Source organism: Bidens hawaiensis, unplaced genomic scaffold (genome assembly GCF_021521415.1).
Source record: "Bidens hawaiensis isolate Kalapana, Puna unplaced genomic scaffold, B.hawaiensis_p1.1 tig00031441_1, whole genome shotgun sequence".
In the NCBI taxonomy this organism is placed as follows: domain Eukaryota; kingdom Viridiplantae; phylum Streptophyta; class Magnoliopsida; order Asterales; family Asteraceae; genus Bidens; species Bidens hawaiensis.
Window position 1 is genome coordinate 96,339 of NW_027495290.1, and position 21,716 is coordinate 118,054.

Sequence of the window (21,716 nt, forward strand, 5' to 3'; positions counted from 1 at the left end):
AAGGGACTTAAATAAGATATTTACTTATATTATATCTAAATGATTACCCATTATTATTATGATTGTTTACTTATATATTTGTATTTTGTTTATTTTTAATAATTATAAGTATATTTTATATTAAATTTAGTTACTTAAGTTATTAATTTATAAATTTGATTATATATTTATCATACCAAGTAAACGAGGGTAATTTTATAATTATTAAAAATAATGAATCTAATGAATAAACGTGAAACGACAATATTAATCTTTACAATAATAATTCATATAGAAAACTAATCATTCAAATCCATAATATTATAATAACAAACTAATTCTTTTCACATCGAAATCTTAATTCATTAAATCGTGTTATATCTTTAATAATTAACTCATATTATCATAACTCTCTAGGAATCGTTGTCGGTGCATCCCGAAGGATTTATCTTTCTCGCATCATCATTTATATTTCATTCATTCGATCAGGTGAGTATTTCACTCCCCTTTTTACTTATTTTTAAACATATTTGGGGACATATGCGTAGCTTACATATTTATCTATTATCGAGCATACAAAACCACAACTGTTAATCCTTGTGTGTATATCGGTTTATGCCTAACTTGTTATTTGCTTACTTGCTTTATTTAATACATTTCGGAGAGGTCCAACATATTCGCATTATAGTATGATCATATGACCGCCGTAGTAGCCATCGTCCAGTTCATTTGGCATCGAGCTTACCGACAACTCATTTTTTTTGGTAACCAATGCACATTCGCATGGCAACGGTTTAGCCCTTTCTTTATGGTTTGATTGATTGTATATGCTATGGTTTAACTGTTTATTCTCACATGAACAGTTTGCATTTTCTTTATTTCAATCAATCAATCAATCAAGCCCTGTATATCCCACCGCATAGCACGATATCGGTAGGGTCAGGGGAGGGTGAGATGTAGGCAAGTCTTTCCTCTATCCGTGAGAATAGAGAGGCTGCTTCCAGAGAGACCCCCGGCTCATAAAGCTACATACAGGTAAACAGAGTAAAAATACGTCCTGCAAGCAAAGACACTTAACAATACATAGATAGCAAACCACCAAAATAGCAAGAATCTGTAACCTACTAAGAATAGGGCATAAGAATCAAAAAGCAGCATCCAACAAAAAATATACATAAACAACAGGGAGCCAAGCTAGCAAACTAGACCCTAAATACAAAGCTAAGTCGCTATCCTTAATCCTAACCAGGTACCTTCCCCTAGAAGTCGCTAACCTTAATCCTACGTCTCCACGAATCTCTATCCTGGACCATGTCCTCAGAGAGGTGCAATTCTGTCAAGTCATGTCTAATTCTCTCATCCCAAGTAAATTTAGGCCTACCTCTACTCCTCTTTCCTTCCACAATGAAGGTTCCCACTACTCTAACTGGCACTGTTGTCGGTCTCCTCTTCACATGCCCAAACCATCTCAATCTCCATTCCTTTATTTTCTCTGATATGCTAACTATTCCTAACCTTTCCCTAAAGACATCATTTCTAATCCTATCTAATCTAGTGTGTCCGCACATCCACCTCAGCATCCTCATCTTTGCTACCTCTGTTTTGCGTGCCATGTGTCTTCTTGATGGCCCAACAGTCTGTTCCATACAACATTGCAGGTCTAACTGCGACTCTATAAAATTTCCCCTTTAATTTAGATGGGAACCGCTTGTCGCACAAAACCCCAGTGGCTGCTTTCCACGTACACCAGCCAGCTTGTATGCGGTGGGTTACGTCACTGTCTATCTCTCCATTGCTTTGGACAAACGATCCTAGATATTTAAACTTCGTTATCTGCGGAACCACCTGGTCCTCAATAGTGATCTGGGTGTCCTCGCTATCGCCAACACCACTGAAGTCACAACAAAGGTACTCTGTCTTAGACCGACTAATTCTTAAACCTTTATCCTCTAAGGCTACACGCCACTCCTCTAGCCTTTCGTTCAAGCTTTGTTTAGTCTCAGCCACTAACACAATATCATCTGCAAAGAGCATGCACCATGGGACAGGCTCCTGAATCGACTTGGACAGCTCATCCATGACTACCGTGAAAAGAAACGGGCTTAACGCCGATCCTTGGTGTAGTCCCATCTCCATCGGGAAAAAATTAGTATCTCCTACCGGCTCTCGAACACTAGCTTTAGTCCTGTCATACATATCTTTAATTAAGTCTATATACTTTCCAGGTACCCCTCTACCTTCTAAACTATCCCAAATTAGTCTACGTGGCACACTGTCATATGCTTTTTCAAGGTCGATGAATACCATATGTAGGTCCCTCTTTTTCTCCCTACACTTCTCCATTAATCTTCTCAGTATGTGTATTGCTTCAGTGGTTGACCGTCCTAGCATGAAACCAAATTGGTTAACCGTAACTTGCGTTTCTCTCCTAATTCGAGTCTCAATTACTCTCTCCCATAATTTCATAGTATGACCTAACAACTTAATTCCTTTGTAATTTCCACAACACTGTGCGTCTCCCTTGTTCTTGTATAAGGGCACTACTACACTACTCCTCCACTGGTTTGGCATTTTTCCATTTTTGAAAATAAGTTTGAATAGAGTAGTGAGCCATTGTTCTTGTATAGGGGCACTACTACACTACTCCTCCACTGGTTTGGAATTTTTGCATTTTCTTTATTTATTATATATTATTACATTATATCTTAAACTAAGTGGTGTTTTACTCACTCAACATGTGTTGTTGATAAAAATATATTTTATACGCATTTGCAGGTTATCAGCTTGGTAGTTTAGCAAGATGAAGATCACGTAGAGATTCCCCTTTAGGATACAAACTTAATTGATCATTGTTGTAATTTCTTTATACATGATGTACTTAACATTAGTTGTTTTATTTAAATAAATTAAATAGATATTGTCATTTATCAATTTGGATGATAGTACCTTGAGAGCTGTGGACAATCAGTTCATGCCCCGACATTTCCGCCGTATGTTGGGGTGTGACTCTGAGCCCTAGATAGAACTCCTTGTGTGAATAATTTTCGTGCTTTTTACCATTTGACTCGGTGAGTCATGGTAGATCTTTGAGAAAAGGCACGGTGTTATTCTGGCCTTGAACCCCCTAGTAACCTTAGAGGCTCCTCTTGATACCTCCTTAACTAGCTACCAAATTAGTCACAAACCCTCATGACCAGATGCCTTATCCAGAGGTAGTTTTGTTATGGTCCCGGATTAGTAGAGACTAGCCGTATGTTTGTTAGGACTTAACACACACAAACACGGACCAAACACACACATGAAAGCGATAAACGAACACACAGATTTAACGTGGTTCGGTCTAAACTGACCTACGTCCACGAGTGGCAACTAGGTATTCTTTATTGAGTGACATATAATTACAAGTACATAACGTCAAATATATAGAGATACGAATAGGGTTTGTATCTTATTAAAAAAGAAATCTAAACTGGGTCGGGCTTCGGTCTGGCCACCCTACACCCGTCTGCCCTTTGGACTTCAAACAATAAACCGGACCAACAAGGCTTACGAACTCAACAATCTCCCACTCGGAGGCCTTGAGTACTCTCGTCTGCACTCCTGATTGTACTTATGTAATATGAACATTAAACATCTTCTAGTTGCCACCGCCTTCTCATCAATTAACCTGAAGGCCCGTTGAAGCTCCCTAGAGCCCCAACATCAGTCATGGCTAAACCTGCCCCTGACCCATTCTCTTTCTATAACGGCTCCCACTGCAACGAACTACCGGATCCTGAGATAACGTGAGAACAATCACTCTCCATATTCAACAAGTAATTCACTGGAGAGACTTTTACAGCTGGAATATTGGTTTTCTTAATCCACTGTCGACTTGGAACTGTAACTGAAACACGACATGTACTCCCACTGCCACGATGTCCTCTGAATGATTTAACCTTCCTAGCTCGTTCATGCGGAATCTTCACTTTGGCTATGGGTTTGTTATTTGCAAAACGAACCTTCTTCTGCCCACGAGATTCTGTGAACTGGACTTTATCTTTCACCAAAACTGGATCCACTCCTTTCGGTGGCATATCGACCATATACAACAAACTCATTTTCTTGCCACGAGAAACCACGAGATTCCCTTTGACTACTTTCCACTGCCCATTAAATTTATGTATCATAACCTTTACGTCTTCTGCCATGACAATATGACTAAACGAAACCTGGATAAAAAACAAACACAAACACAACAATGGCACGAGCCTAAACTTAACATATGTTCTACTGAAATCTGTTAAATAATCAACATATTTAAACGCCGCGGAATAACGAACTGTAAATCAGAAACTGAAACTTAAATACTGAAACAATAAAACCTGACATGCGTGATTGACATTGGTTCTTTTTTCTTCTGACTTGACTATTGTTCTTCAAAAGTAGGATCTTGAAATATTGGTTCTCTGCTCAATCGAATCTTGACCCAAATATATCCCTTGACCAAACTGCCAAGACTTTTAGCCCTCACAAAATAATCCAACCGTGTGATTTCTACCCTTTGTATTATTATATGGCTAAATAAAATGTATTCTCTGATCAACCAATTGTAGTCCTAATACTCCAACATAATAAAAAAAAAGAATTAAATCCTTGGTGAAGCTTGTTTCGGGTCACTAAGAAGAAAAAAGAATAAAACTCTTATCTTCTCCTTAATGGCATGACCTCCCAAAAAGAAATAATACTATTCCTTTCTCTATCTGGTCAAATAGCAAACAACACCCGACGATTCTTTGACGATAGAATGGTGGTCGATTACTTTCAAAGAAACCTCAATCGAAGGCTGGGTTTGACCGCTACGGTTGCCAACGACTAACCCTAATCGATCAACTCTTCTGCGATCGTGTTTTCTAGTGTGTAACCAAGCTCTTGATACCACTTGTTAGGATTAAACACACACACGAACCGAACACGCACACGAAAGCGATAAACGAACATGAGGATTTAACGTGGTTTGGTCTAAACTGACCTACGTCCACGAGTGGTAACTAGGTATTCTTTATTGAGTGACAAATAATTACAAGTACATAACGTCAAATATATAGAGATATGACTAGGGTTTGTATCTTATTAAACAATAAATCAAAACTGGGTCGGCCTTCGGTCTGGCCACCCTACATCCGTCTACCCTTTGGACTTCAAATAATAAACAGGGCCAACAAAGCCTACGAACCCAACAATGTTCCCACCATGGTTGTAAACGAGCGTGGCCGGTTTCTTTTTGGTCACTGCCTTGTTATATCTTTTGATGTCTCAATCTTATGTGCCTTATTTTTTCCGGAAATGTATATTGTTATGTCTTGAAGTTAAAAAGCCCAAAAATCCATCATGATGGCCCCTCAAGTTCAACCCCAATGGAAGATGTTTTGACCTGTGTGCAATGGGCCACTTGATTGTGGTTTGAATGATTCTGTTTCTGGAAAAAAGTTTGATAATAGTTCGTTAATGGGTACTATGTATGAGTCTGTGTTGGAAGCTACAATATTCAAACAGGCAGAGGATGTCCTTGCTGATATCTTGGCTGACTCGAGCAATAACGTGTTAAAGACCCTACCTGCTCAAGTACACTAGGTTAGTTGAGACGTGCCAAGCCGAAGCAGGTCGGATTTTAATTTTGGTATCACTATATTTAAAATTTTCTAACAAATACAATTACCAATTTTGAATACCAGAAAGAGGAAAAAACATTAGTAAATTAGAAACATTTTTAAGGTGAATCGTTCTCTTCTTTATAATATTTTTTTCTTCAATTTATTTAAAAAGTCCATGATACTTGAACCTAACAGCACTTTCACATAATGCAATTGATTATTAGAAGCACTTGTGTGCCTTAACAACTTCAACTTGATCTTATAAGGGTGGCCTGCCTGAAGTTGCAGATACGATTGGACTTCTTACGACGTGGGTTCCATTCACCTCATACCAGCTTAGATAGCCACAATTACCAAAATACCCATAAAAGGCAGGAGGAGCATAAGTTACATCAATATCAACAATGACCTCAAATTTAGCCGTACTATATTCTCCCTCGAAAAAGATCTTTGATGGCTTGACAACAACATTCATCCCCGTGGGAGGAGTATCCACCACCGCTCGATACCAAGAACTTGATGCCTTAACATTGGTTAATTCTCTTTGAAAGGTGGAACGGGTTGTGTTCGTGTTGTTTAAGATCAGCATAAACGAAGGGTAGTTAAGATCAAGGGTTGCATTGGCACAATTAATGTCCGATTTCCTTGTAATGATTTGGATTTCTTGTTTTGTGTAGTTCACTGCACAAAGATAGTTAATGTAGTCCTGTGGTTGGATGTCGTAAACTAGGCCAGGATCCATGGCTTTGTTTGGGTTAACATGGCCAGCACCGTAATCTAAAGGCATACCTATACAGGGAATACGTTGTTAGCGCATTGTTAATATTCTTATTTTACTTGTATAAATAAATAATACACAATATCTTACGGATGTGGGAACGGTATAAAAATAGCCATTTTGACATTAATAGGTAACAAAATTCACTTTACTTTTTTAAACGACCGATCAACCAGGCTTTACATGTGTCATTTTAACGCAAAAGATTAGATTATTTTTACGCACTAGATTCAACATGGTGTGACAAATTTCTATTTAAATTTCTGTCCAGAGTAATTTATAAATCAAAATAAGAAAGTCAGTTAATATTTGAGTAAAAAAAGTCTTAAGTCATTTTGTAAAACTTTGATGGTCAAAATCACAATTTTGGTCATTTTCCCTACTATTATACTATACCTTGTTCGCGGCTGGTCATGTCCATGATTATGCTTCTGTTATTGTCAAGAATATCAGCTGTTGTCATCATTGCAGATCGGATCGCAGCCGGACTCCAATCACGATGGGTTGATTTCAGTAACGCGGCTATTCCCCCGACATGTGGAGAAGCCATGGATGTACCGGATACGAGCTTGTAATCACTAAGCAAATAATCATCTCCAATAGGTGCACTTTTTCTATTTGGCGCCCATGCAGCCAAGATATCGACACCAGGAGCCAACAAATCGGGTTTTAAAATCCATGGAGATCGTCGGGCGGGTCCTCTTGAAGAGAAGTATGCAACTTGTGGAGCTGGCTTAACACCCAATATAGTTTCACCATACTTAACGCTAATACTTGCATTTTTCGTTTTGATAAGGTACTTTTTTAACAAATCTCCAACCTTGGGCTCTAACACAACGAACGGCAAATTGAATTCATATGGCCGAAGAAAGTCACTGTCGTCTGCACTGAAGATAGCTCCAGCAGCTCCACTATTTTCCAACTCATCAACTGACATTCCATCACAGAAAATGTACTTGCCTTGAACATCCTTAGGATCAAGAGAATAAGAATCACAGGTTTCTTTGCTTTTATTTCCATATCCATAATATATAGGAACCCACTCCACCAATAGATTTTCCGCGAAAACAGATTTCCCAATTAGGGTTCCATACTTTTCGTCACCTGATTATAAGTTTTCAATAAAATTTATACCGAAATATTTATGTAAAGAAAATATCTCGGTCTATTGTTCCAGAACCAACAGTGTTGATCCATGGAGCTCCATTGAGCATAGTGTACGGATGAGGGCCAGCATTACCAGCTGAGCAAGATACAAAAATCCCCTTTTCCATAGCTGCAAATGCTCCAATTGCAATAGGGTTTTGGTGAAACGGTGTCTCATCAAACCCTAACGACAACGACATAAGATCCACACCGTCTTCTATCGCTTGATCCATTCCCGCTAGTGTGTCACTTGCTGCAGCATCATATGAGTTGTCCAAGAACAACACTTTGTACATGGCTAACCGCGCTTTTGGTGCTATTCTAGTAGCTGTTCCTTTGGCGGGGTAAAAATCGAGCGTTACGATGGTGAGTTGACGCGAATTCGGTTAGTATCTATTACGTTCATTACGGTATTAACAACGTTGTTGAAACCCAAACTTTAAAACCTAAAAATTAAATTCGTCTCACATATAAAAATACTAACATATAAACATATAAAATATTTATAACAACATACATTTGGTCGGTAAAACTTGAGTGCTGGTAAAAACCGAGCTTTATAGGTAATTCCAGGTGTTGTGAATTCGGACGGTTTTGGTTATATTCGTTATAGTATGCTATAAACGACATTAATAAAATCCAAGCGTTGAAAGCCAAAAAATAAATTATTCAAAGTAACATGTACAAAGATTAAAATATAAAAAAATAAAAATATCTAAAATGACATTTATTTGGTCGGTAGAACACGGACGTTGTCGGCCACAACATCAAAACCAAGACAACCAAACTAAACTCAAACTTTCACTCTTATTAGCATGCCAACCCAACTTTTATAATATATAGAATAATAACCAACTTTTGAAATTGTTCAATAAGTCAGATATAAAATATTTTGTACTAATCAGGTTAACTAAAGTTTCCTTTTTGTTCTAATCCTATATATTTTACCTGGATAGCAAGTTATGTATGTTTTTTTTATTTATTTCTAAATAGTTTGACATTGCAAAATAATTTTTAAAAAGTTGAAAAAAAATAATTTTTAAGTTGCGAAAAAATGAAAAAAATGAAAACCTGGAAAATTGCAAAAAAAATAAATAATAATAATAAAAAACTGAAAATTTGCAAAAAAAAATCTGATTTTTTTTTTCATTTTTTTTCACAATTTAAACTTTTTTACTCAATTTTTACTATTTTTTTCATTTTTGAAAACAATATTTTGCAATGTCAAACTATTTAAAAATGAAAAAAAATCTACATAACCTACTATCCAGGTAAAATATCTAGAATTAGAACAAAGTAAACTCTAGTGACCTGATTATAACAAAACATTTTATGAGTGACTTGACTGGAACAATTTCAAAAATAAGTTACTATTTTATAGATTAATCCATTTTCTTATTAAATAAAATTTAGAAAATATATTTATGTTAATATTCCAAACAAACTTAAGATTATCACATGAACTTTATCTTTATAAAAAACACTAAATTCAGGAGTTTTATTGTAAAGAACGGTTTTATGGCATCTCTAATCCATCATTACATATTTTTGTAAATACTTGTAGGCATTGCATATCAATGTGTAACGCTCGTCTCTCACAGTCGTGATGATCACATTCTTAGCTGTCTAAAATCTTAAATTAAGAAAAATAGATGAGAACAAATATTATTTTACCGTAGACGGATCATGTGAACGAATGTATTTTTTTAACTTTTTTTTTTTGACAATTACAGCAATATTTAATACTATAGATATTTATAACAATAGTAATAATTATAATGATAATAATGCCGGGCAATCATGTTTTTATATATTTATGGTAATAATTGTTATGAAAATACTACGTATACAAATACAATAAAAAGAAACAGAATAGTACGGTTAAATTATACCAGAAACATATTAATTCAAGTATAAATGATATACATAAAATATAAAGAAATAATGCAAATCACTATTTTCTTAATATACATAACTTTTAACATATTTAACAAAATTATGTAGTTATTGTACTAATAGCACCGGCCTTCCATCTAGCAATAAGAGCATCCACCACAATGCCAAATCTATACAAATTGTTGTATCAAAAGATATCAGATTCCAAACATTTTTTAGAAACTCTTACTTTTATCACAACACAAAACCACCACAAACCCTATCCACAAACATTCCTCACGAACAACCCCCACAATGCCCTCGTTTGCATCTTCTCGTTTGTCCCCTGTCATATCAACAAACTATCCACAAACCCCGTATTGTGGATGCTCTAAGCATAATTGTAAAGTGTTTTTTATATACACCAATTTTATGTTCCTAGCCGGTTTAAGTAACTATGTATGAGGTAATAACCAAACCAATTAGCCTAGAATATATTATTATTATTATCCACAAACCCCGTATTGTGGATGCTCTAAGCATAATTGTAAAGTGTTTTTTATATACACTAATTTTATGTTCCTAGCCGGTTTAAGTAACTATGTATGAGGTAATAACCAAACCAATTAGCCTAGAATATATTATTATTATTATTATTATTATTATTATTATTAATCATACTCTTAAACCTACACTTTTGTTCGATGTGACTTGAGCCCTCTCTCTCTCTCATAATAAGTTACACATTGATATCACTATGTTATAAGTTTTTTAATAATAATTAGTTATTACTTGAAAAGTAGAAAACGGCCATGGCTTAAGGCATTTTGGGCTCTACTAAAGGAATCTATCCATACATTTGTATTTCTCATCTCGTCAATTTTACAAACTTTAGTTAATTCACAAAACACGAGATAGAGTGTCAGATAATTGCTACCTAGAAAAAGCCAATTTTTTCTAATCAACATTTCCTTTAACACGCTTTTACTTCCTAGTTCCTTAATCTCTCCTCTCTTTGTCTCTCTCCATTGCATATATAGATCAATCAAATATGGTTAAAGGGGTAGGCCAAGAAGGGTTTTTCTGGGACACTTATCCTTGGGTCGTCATGTCTGGAAACTCTAGTGGCCGTTCAAGTGGCGGTGGGCAAGAAGTGGCTGCAACAGCTATTGGTGGTGGTAACAAACAAAATGGCGATACCTTGGAGATAAAAAAAGAGATCAAAACCGAGGATGACACCGAGGTGAGTCCTGATAAGGCAAAAGGAGAGCTTGTGCCAAGTGACCATGACTTGCATATTTGGACCGAGAGAGAAAGGAGAAAGAAAATGAGAGATATGTTCCATCAACTTCATGCCTTATTGCCTCAACTCCCTCATAAGGTATCAATTTAATTTCAGAATCTTCATGTCTATTATTTCTTCTTTCATTATATATATGTTCTCTAATTGTCACATTTGAAATCTTATATATATGGGTTCTATATGTAGTCTGTCATATCAAATAATTTTATCTATTTTTACCATATCTTAGTAAGAAATTAAACCACAAAACATTTTTTAAGATGTAAGTACCATCGAAAATTCAAAATTCACCTTTGCTAGGTTTCTTTCTAAGGTTGAAATGAAAATGATTGGATTGGTAAGTGACCCGTCAGTAATCTAAATGGCTGTTAAAAAAAATACTTTCAAAATTTCAAATTAAAGTTGATGTGGGTATAAATGGAAAAATATATAACTTCATCAATTTTATCTGATATTGAGCAAGTGTTATTTAAGCTCGTCTAGACAAGGTATATAACTGATCGACGATGAATCCCCCTTCCACATTTATAAAATATTTATTAAACTAATCTACTGTTTTCTTATATAAAAGTGCATTTACCGGATTCAGTTTTTTCTCGAAGTTGCAAATCCGTTATATAAAACCTCGGATTCAAAGTTGTTTCAGAAAGATGTCATATGTCGGAATATTATAAATCCGAGATTTAAGACCACATATTCTATTAAAGGGACCTTTTGTGTTTTTATATGTTATATGCTTGTATTTGTTTTTTTGTTAAAATTTGTTTTTCACATGAGAGATTGATGCATATAACGCATACTATTTGTTCACTTAATTTTGTAACTGTTAATTATATAAAGTTTATTGGCTATAATAATATAATTATAAAAATTAAAAATTTTCATTTATACTTTTTAATTACTTTCATATCAACACATAAAATATTTTTTTATTTTATTTAAAAATGTAGCATGTTGCATGTTTAATTAATAATTAGAAAAAATCATTAAGCACCTTAAATATGTTTTAGAGTTGCAACATTTTTAGAAAAAAAATGTAGACTGAATTTAGTTTTCAATTCACATGCAAATGATCTTTTGATCAAGTAATCAAATATTTTTAAGATCGACTCAAAGCAAAAATTATATCTACACTAGTTTCTATCCCTTATTACGGGGTTTTATATTATTTGTTTTAATATTTATATATTTTTTAAATGTTATTTTATTTATTGTATGAAGTTAATAATATACTTATGGTTTAATAATTAAAAGTTTTACAAATAAAAGAGATGTTATAACCCGATTTAAAAGCTATATGAGTTTGGTGAGACTCAAGACCCGTTTATTTATTTTTATCATAAAATTGTTTCTTAATTATAATAATATCTTTCAAAAAAATCAGATATTAATTTTTTGTATATCATTATTTTATAGGATTTTCACATCAAATATTTAGTGAGATTAATTTTTAATTCAATGAGATGTTATAACCCATTTAAGGGCAATCAGGGTTTGATGAGACCCATACCCATGAACTCGGGTCAAATGCATGAGAAATCTCCATTTACAAATAAAGCAATCGGGTGACTCGAGAAAATTTATGAAGCAATTAGAGAGATTTTTTTCCTTTATATATATTATAGATTTAAAAAATATATATATTCTTTTTGTATTTTTCTTGCCAAAATGCCTAATACAAATTATGAAAAGCAATAGAAAATTAAGATTAAAAAGCTTAATTTGCTTGTCCATCTCAACCTAAAATCGATGCCTGTAATCTGATTAAGTTATAAAATTAGTACTCTGGGTGCTTTTTATTTGTTGGAAGTTTTTTAGATTACCATGTCAAGTAAGGTGATGTCTTACCGTTAAAGAAATACTGATGTTATTGGTATATATATAAGTTACTAAAAACTCATTGTGAAACTGAAAAAATATAAGTTATAGTTTTAGTATATGCTCAAATAAATGAGCTAAACTAATAGTTTTCTGGTTAATTACACGTTTTTAAGTGTTTGTGAGTTAGATTGATGTTTTGTACACGAATTAATATGGGTCATATTCAGGTTATACAGTTCAATCCGTCATCCCTCCAACCAAACACAATTGACACCCTTATATATAAAAAAATATTATTTAATATAAGATAATTAAATAAATTAATTTTCTTCTCATTGATAAGCATTCATCATCCATCTTATTTTGTATTTAAAAATAAAATAAGTTTTTTTTTTCTTTTTTATTTAACAACCAACTAAAAGGTATATATTATAAACGATAGGCAAAGTCAGCCAAAATATTTACAGCCACCAAATCACACAAAACACAGATACATTAATTATACGCACACAATTACAAATTGATACCCCGCCAATCCTCCCACAGTCCCACGATAAACTACCCTACCCTAACCGATTCTTGATCCACAAAAATTCTAGAAGACAATAAGCTAAACAAAGCGTTAAAAAATATTAACTAAAACCACTTTCTCATTTAAGCTTCAGTATTTACTTCACAATTTAATTTGTTGGATAACTGGGGATAGATACACAATTTTTCTATACATAACAATAAAGCAATTTAAGGATTGTAATTTCTAAGGGATTTTTAAAGCAACTTACTGTGTTTTCTAACTCAATATAAATTACTCTCTTATTTCAGGCGGACAAAGCTACAGTCGTTGATGAGGCTATAAACTACATCAAAACCGTGGAACAAACCCTTAAAAAGCTTGAAACAAAGAAGCTAGAAATGCCCTATGGTCCATCCACCAAAATCACTAGGGAATCGTTTTTAGCTGATCAGGGTTCCTCATCCGGTAACATTGGGAAAGTGTCTGCGTCTGGCTCAACCTCATTATCCTTCCCATTAAACTCACCACAGGGTTTTCAAACATGGATTTCTTCAAATGTCACATTAAACGTGTGTGGCAAAGATGCGCAAATTGCCGTTTGCTCAGTCCTTAAGCCTGGGCTACTTACCGCAATTTGCTTCGTGTTGGAGAAGTACAAGCTAGAGATTGTTTCAGCTGAGATCTCTTCTGATGAATATAGGAGCTTGTTTATGATTCATGCCCAAGTAAGCAATGTTTAATACGTCTGTCATATTATACATTTAACTAATTTCGTTTCCTTTTTTTGCAATATTAATTAGGCAAATGCTTGTGACAAATTTATGGAGACGTTTCATTATGATGAGATATACACGCAGGCTGCATCAGAGATAACCCAGTGGGTTAACTCTTAATCAACATAATTCTTGAAAAGGTTCTTTCGTGGTCTTCAAAAGTGCACGCTCGCTAAAAATATACGATTTTGCGGATCACCATACATGTTGATGAGATGAACTTGTTCCCAGTTACATTTTCATGGGATGGTTTTGCTTTTCTTGAAATGAGACCTTGAGTTATTGTATTCAATAATCAATTTCTGTTTCCGCTAACATTGCAAACAAATCTTTAAGAAAGTACTTATTTTACTCTCATGCTTTTAAATCATATTACCAAATACTCATCGTAGCATTACGCATTTCTGCCTTGGCTTGCAGCAGAGCGACACCGTGTTAGCCAACACTTTGTTTTGAACAACCACTAACATATACACTCATCAATATCCTAGGTGAGATTTGAACCTCCGAACCTCTTTTTAATCTCCCTAGGAAGTTTTTTTTGTTTCCGCCACTACCTATTATACTTTTTCATAAAAGCCGCATACGAGGATCTTTGAACATAAATTGACTCACTAACACATTATATGTTCCCCGGGTCTAAGCCTTAACACAATATGTTGGATCACGTGTTTATTATGTATGGGATGTAGGCCATAAACAATTGCGTCTAATTATTTATGGGTTTTCGGTCTTGTCTTCGGTGGAGGCGGATTTTTTGATCAGTGATTTTTCCGTGCATGAGATCAAGAAGGCGGTTTTTGAATGCGGTAGTGACAAAGCTCCTGGGCCGGATGGTTTTAATTTTAGGTTCATTCGGTTTTTTTGGGAGTTGTTCGAGAAGGATTTTGCGGATATTCTTGATCATTTTCATAGTGTTAAAAGTTTTTGCTCGGAGGTTGGATCGTCTTTTATCACCTTAATTCCTAAGGTAAATAATCCGTCATCTTTGGGGGATTTTAGACCGATAAGTCTCATTGGTTGTATTTTAAAGACTGTGTCGAAGGTGTTAGTGAATCGACTCAAAACGGTTATGAATAAGATTGTCTCAGAGCATCAGTCGGCTTTCTTATCCGGGAGATATATTCTTGATGGCCCTTTGGTGGCTAATGAGGTTATTGCTTGGGCTAAGAAGAGGGAGAGAAGAATTTTTATATTCAAGATTGACTTCGATAAAGCCTATGATAATGTGAATTGGGAGTTCTTGTTGTCGGTTCTTTCTCAGATGGGTTTTCCTTCGGTCTGGTGTGATTGGATTAGTGGTATTTTGTTGGCGACCAGATCATCTGTTCTTGTTAATGGTTCTCCTACATTCGAATTTGGGTGTCATAAAGGCATTCGTCAAGGTGACCCGCTATCGCCTTTTCTTTTTATTATTCTGATGGAGGCTTTTTCAGGTATGTTGAAACAAGCCTGTGATATAGGTGCATTTCATGGTATTACTCTTCCTAATGAAGGTCCTACTTTATCCCATCTTTTGTATGCGGATGATGCTATGATTATGGGAGAGTGGTCTTCTTTTAATTTTGATAACTTGAAACGTATTCTTCGCATATTTTACTTGTGTTCGGGGCTAAAGATTAATCTCCATAAATCAGTGTTATTTGGAGTAGGTGTAGAAGATGGTGAGATCGATATCCAAGCTGGTTTCATGGGTTGTAAGCCGGGTAGAATCCCGTTTTCTTATCTAGGGATTATGGTTGGCGCTAACATGAATAGGGTGGTTAATTGGGAACCGGTTGTGTCCAAGTTCAAGAAAAGGCTTTCTAAATGGAAAGTTAATTCGTTATCTATTGCCGGTCGGTTAACCCTTATTAAATCGGTGCTGGATAGTCTTCCCACTTATTATTTTTCGCTTTTTAAGGCACCCAAGAAGGTTACCAATGATTTAGAAGCTTTGATGAGAAGGTTTTTATGGGGTGGTTCGGATGAAGTGAGGAAGATGTCATGGGTGGCTTGGGAGGTAGTCACCAAACCTATAAAAGAAGGGGGTTTAGGTATCGCTCGTTTAGAGGTTAATAATCAAGCGCTGATTACTAAATGGCTTGGGAGATTTCTAAACGATCATCACGCGATGTGGAGAAGAGTAGTGTTGTCTATTCACGGGTCCTCGAGCGGTTGGGGGCTTGCTCCGGTTAATAATGGGGTTCCCGGGGTTTGGAAGAATTGTGTTATGTTTTGGAACAAATTTAAGGTTGATGGTGTGGGTTTTAATAGAGTGATCCGGGCCACAGTTGGGAATGGTCGCCAAGTTCGGTTTTGGATGGATTTGTGGTTGGGTTCGGCGCCGATTATGGACAAGTATCCGTCCTTATATGCGGTAGAAAAACATAAAAATGTCTTGTTAGCAGATCGGTTGGTGGTCACTGGATCCTCTCGTCGCATTGTGTGGGATTGGCTTAGAGCTCCTTGCTCCCAACAGGAGGTGATCGAGAAGCAAGAGTTGGAAGATCTCCTTCAAGGGGTGGTGATGGTTGACCGTGAAGATTCATGGTCTTGGGCGGTTGGTAGCTGCAAAGAGTTCGAGGTTTCGTCGATTAAAAGTTGGATGGTGCAGTCCGTTGTGGATGCTGGGAGTTTCGGTTTTCAATGGAGCGATTGGGTCCCGAAAAAATGTAATATTTTTATGTGGAGGGCCGTTCTGGATTCTCTTCCAACCAAGGAGGCTTTAGCTAGACGTCATTTGCATTGTGATGATCATAGTTGCGCTTTATGTGAGAGTAATGAGGAATCGCTCGAGCACTTGTTAACCGGGTGTTTCATTTCTATGGCCGTTTGGAATGCGATTGGTTCATGGTGCAACATACCTAGATCTTTTGTTTTCCATGTCAATGATCTGGTGGAAGTGCATAAGGTTAGTGGTGCGACGGGGAACAAGAGATTGATTATTCATGGCATTGTCATCATTACTTGTTGGAGGATTTGGCGGGCTAGGAATGAAAAGATTTTTTCGGGCAAGAACACTAAGGTGGTAGAAATGGTTGCGGATATAAACTCTTTGGGTTTTCTTTGGTACAAAAATAGATCTAAGATAAGGATAGTGGATTGGAAAAGATGGTGTTTATTTGATGTAACGTGATTGTTGTTTTTGGTTTTTGGCTTTCGGCGTCTTTCTCCGTCTTGGTGATAGTCGTTGGTGGTGTTTGTTATTTATGAAAGTCAATTTTCAAAAAAAAAAAAAAAATATATTATAATGTTCACGTGGAATAAAGTGATCAACTTTTAGGACAATCACGGTCCTTCAAAGTCAACTTTTGTTATCAACATTCAAATACCGAAAATTTCTTCTAGAAGCCGCAATTTAGGGAGGTTACACACTCTCATATTCTGCTATACTTACTTCCCACTCCCGCTTTAGCATAACCTCTCCCTCTTTTGTGGTTTTACACAAACATCGCTCATGATATTAGGGTTACGCCACTGATTTTTTTCATTCTAAGTCATCACCAAACGTTCTTCATTAAACCATAAACCATCACCGATTATCAGATAAAGCATCATCAAATTGGTTCATAGGCTTCATCATCTCCATATCATTTATTTTGATCTTATTCTTATCGTATCTGGCGAAGAGTACGTCAGCCGAGCACGTATAATAGGTGCTTTTTGTGTATACATCATTTACGTGATTGTTGTAGAAATTAAAGTTATGGTGTGTCTCGTTGATTGATCTCACTAATATTGTTCGTGTTAATATGTATCACGTGGAGAAACAATCTCATATTATTGTAGCTAATAATTCGTTGCTAATGTTTCATTAATGGTGAAATAATATTGGATTGGTAGTTGAATAATGTCTATGCTGAAAACAAAACCATATAGAAAATATATTAATTTGTGATGTTTTTCTTATTTATTATTATGTGTTTGTATTTATACCCTTTGGGTATTGATGATATATATTATAAAAATATAAAAACCTATTGAATTCTTTATGGTATTAGAGCAGGTATCGCTCGAATGAACCTAAACCCTAAATAACATAGCCGCGACCACAGTTGAACATCACGGCTGCCACCACACAAGAATAAAGAATCCTATCGTCATCTACAACTCAATTATTGGTATACCAAACATCTTATTATTACCAATTGTATTGGATTAATTTGATGTTCTCAAAGAGTGCACATATACCATTGTGAATGATTGTAGTGGTTTGAATAATTGATATACCACTGTTTCTTGGTTGACGCAAACACAAGAAAAATAAAAATTATAGGGGTGGTCTTTATATTTTTGTGAAGTAGTTGATTTTAGCCTTGGCTCAATCACAACAGACCGTTAGAAATATAATAAGATGCAAGAAGAAAAGTATGTCAATAAAGATAGAACAACCTAAGGCGAAAGTGCCTTGTGTGGAAGCAGAGAACAACCATATTCCCGGTTTAAACAACGAACAATACCAACAATTCCTCAGAATATTTGTTCATGAAGACGCTTCAATTAAATGCGAGGCCCCACCCATCGCAAACATGGAAGGCAAATTCGACACTTGTAACAAGTGGGTTGTGGATTCGGGTGTTACCGATCACATAACTCACAGGCTCTATTGGTTTAATAATGATCTTAAAAATACATGTGAGTTGCCCGGTACTAAACCCAACAATACATTCTCTCTAGTGGAAGGAAAAGGGTCATGCATCCTATCCAATGGAATTCGAATTAAGAATGTTTTACACGTCCCATCGTTTAGTTATATTCTTTGATCTGTAAGTCGTTTAACTAATGATTTGCATTGTGTTGTTACGTTTTTTCTTTAATTTTGTGTAATACAGGTCTTGAACTCTAAGAAGTTGATTAGGGTGGGTAAATGCAAGCAAGGACTCTATCAGATGAGCATGATGGAAAGTGTAAGGCCCCGTTACCGGTGCCCTACTTTGGACGTTAGATTTATTCATAAACGCAGTTCTAAATATCAGAGATAAATAAAACATTCGCGGAATATTAAAAACTTTCATAAACATTACAATCAGATACATAAATTTGTCTTTAACGAACATATTGTCTTTCGAATCAAAAACATTATTTAAAAAAAAAGTCCTACGTCTTCAGATGCTAGACTCTTTATTCTTCTGCCATGTGCCCCCGCTCAAACCAGCTGCCTCATTCTACTCACCTGCGTGCATAGTAAAAGTCAGCTACGCTGAGTGAGATCTAGTTAATCATACCACATACAACATATTCATAACTACATACTTTCGTACATACTTCATACTTTCATACTTGCATAACTATACCTTACGTTTTAAAGAGCATTACGCCCTATAACCTTCGCATATATTATTAGGGTATGCAACCCTTTAACCTTCGCATATATTATTAGGGTATGCAACCCTTTTAACCTTCGCATATATTATTAGGGTATGCAACCCTCTAACCTTAGCATATATTATTAGGGTATGCAACCCTTTAACCTTACCTTACCTTTCATTACCGTCTCCATTATCACATCCATACATTTAATATCATACATATCATGGCCGTACGTACTTCCTTATTCATATACACATATCGTACATACTACACTATACTTGCCTTAACAATACGTGCAATACCCGAAGGTCGTTCACGTACTGTCAAGCTTACATTCATAACTATCACATTCATCATCAAGACATACACTTACCATTTAAGGTAAGTGTATTAACATTCACATCGAGTTTGCACACAACCCCGAAAAACATAATAAGGAAATGGGGCTAGAAACTCACCTGAATTCGGTTGCGTTCACCGTTTATCGTTATTCCCTTCTTAAGCTGTGCACGACTAACTGTATAACAATTACACGTATCAATTAACTATCACTATCCATATCATCTTTCTAGTTTAATTATTACCCACAACGAACGGTGGTCCGGGGGCAGCGCCCATGGTAGCGGGAATTTAGGGGCGGTATCCCCTAGCGGGGTCCAAGGGGCAGAGCCCCTGGCTGGGGTTAAGCTGCCAGGTCAGCTTGAAAAAATTTTATTTTCATTAACAGTCTTAACGCATTTTCCATTAACCCTTTATCATTTTCTAAGTTGCGCTTGTTATTTATCTTAAGATATTGGGCTTGTTTGTTTTAAACAGAACATGGGCTTAATTTGCGGACTGAGCTAAGTCAGGCCCAACGACCCATTACAGTATTTGGGTTCAGCTGGGTTCAGGCCCAAACTGGGTGGCCGAGAACTCCCAGTAGAAAACCCTTGCGTTGGCCGAGAACCCGGTTCCTGACCGAGAACCTATATTCTTGGCCGAGAACACATGGCCACTGAAATCGATGATTGACCGAGAACTCTGGATCACCGAGAACTCCAATTGGCCGAAAACCCATGTTGACCGAGTTCTCGCGTTGACCGAGAACCCCATACGGAGGCTCAGGTCACCGAGACCCTGGTCAGATGCGTTCAGCTCAGGTTCCTACCTTTAAACCCATTCTATAACGATTAACAGTCCATGGTTATACTTTTAATCATCTATAGCCCCACCACCTTAACCGTTTTTCATTTGTTACCTCCCGTTAAGCTCACGGCTCCAAGATTTAACCCATTCTAGTCATCATGATTGAACCTTTAATCCTAAAACGTTCTTTAAGCTAGTTCTAGGGTTTCATTCATAAGCCGTATATAACCATGAGTCCTTTACGTCCATATTAATCATCAAGTTTGAAGCTTTATGATTTAACTAGGCCCGATCTAGTCTATGTTCAATTTTCATGGCTAACCGTTCATAAAAACGTAACCATTAAGATCAAGAACATAACCTTTAAGATCAAGAACATACCTTTATCTTGTATCCAACTTTCGTATCAAAGATCTATCCGGATTTAGATAGGTTCGATATTGGATTCTTGTCTTTCTCTCTTGCGCCCGAAAATGGAAAGGGTTTGTGTGTGTTATGGAGGTGTAGGGAGAATAAGATGGATAAGATGGATGTAAATGGAAAGATTTAGGGTTTAAGGGGTATTTATACTCCCTTAAGCCCATGGACCCAAGGCCCATCTTTCCTTTTTAGTCCATGATTAATCCATCTAATTAGCTTACTTATCTTACCATCCTTTATTATTATTTTATTTACCATCTTAAGTAAACTTGTCCATCAAAAGAGATAACATATAAAATATTATTTATTGAAATTTTGGGATGTTACAAGTCTTCCCTCCTTAAAGAGAACTATTACATAAATAGTTTAGGGTAAAACTTGCGCTTCTCATCCTCAGCTTTCCAAGTGGCATCCGATCCCTTGCGGTGCTTCCATATCACCTTTACTATGGGTATAACCTTATGATGAAGTTGCTTCTCCTTGCGGTCCACTATCTCGATCGGTTGTTCAATATAGTTCAACTGTTCATCAACCTCAATGTCCATCAATGGCACGTGGGACGTGTCGTCAGCCAGACATTTCTCAGATGAGAAACACGGAAGGTTGAATGAATTCCTTCTAGCTCATCGGGTAAATCCAGCTTATAAGCTACTTCACCAACACAATCTAAAATCTTAAACGGTCAATGTACCTTGGACTTAACTTTCCTCTCTTTCTGAATCGAATGATTCCTTTCTAAGGCGAGACCTTGAGCATCACATTGTCACCAATGTTGAACTCAATCGGTCGTCGCCTTTTATCAGCATACGACATCTGCCTGTCTTGAGCAGCTTTCATTCTGGCCTTTATCTGATCAAACTTTGAAGATGTCTCTTGAACCACTTCTAGACTTCCCATTTCTTTCTGGCCAATCTCTCCCCAACACAAGGGAGTCTTACATCGTCTTCCATAAAGCATATCAAATGGTGGCATACCAATACTTGAATGGTAACTGTTGTTATAAGAGAACTCTGCCAGATGCAGATGATTATCCCAACTTCCACCAAAATCTAAA

The 21,716-nt window shown here is 36.0% G+C and overlaps 1 protein-coding gene and 1 pseudogene across 2 annotated transcripts; one reads left to right on the forward strand and one right to left on the reverse strand.

The window, feature by feature from the left end:
- Nucleotides 1-5,858: 5,858 nt before the first annotated feature.
- LOC143582084 (subtilisin-like protease SBT3 pseudogene) lies at nucleotides 5,859-7,832 on the reverse strand (annotated as a pseudogene). Its single transcript, XR_013143924.1, has 3 exons — nucleotides 7,571-7,832; nucleotides 6,787-7,494; nucleotides 5,859-6,401 (listed from the first exon to the last, which is right to left on the reverse strand). The product of XR_013143924.1 is annotated as a subtilisin-like protease SBT3 pseudogene (transcript).
- A 2,630-nt stretch (nucleotides 7,833-10,462) lies between these two features.
- On the forward strand, nucleotides 10,463-14,123 carry LOC143582085 (transcription factor bHLH95-like). The gene is made up of 3 exons (XM_077064729.1): nucleotides 10,463-10,792; nucleotides 13,358-13,774; nucleotides 13,850-14,123. The coding sequence occupies exons 1-3, from the start codon at nucleotides 10,463-10,465 to the stop codon at nucleotides 13,940-13,942; spliced, it is 840 nt and encodes a 279-aa protein (XP_076920844.1). The 3' UTR covers nucleotides 13,943-14,123.
- The last annotated feature ends 7,593 nt before the right edge of the window (nucleotides 14,124-21,716 follow it).

Coding starts and splice junctions, on each gene's coding strand:
- LOC143582085 (XM_077064729.1), top strand. CDS start 10,463: ATGGTTAAAGGGGTAGGCCAAGAAGGGTTTTTCTGGGACACTTATCCT. Junction 10,793..13,357: donor TGCCTCAACTCCCTCATAAG/GTATCAATTTAA, acceptor CTCTTATTTCAG/GCGGACAAAGCTACAGTCGT. Junction 13,775..13,849: donor TGTTTATGATTCATGCCCAA/GTAAGCAATGTT, acceptor AATATTAATTAG/GCAAATGCTTGTGACAAATT.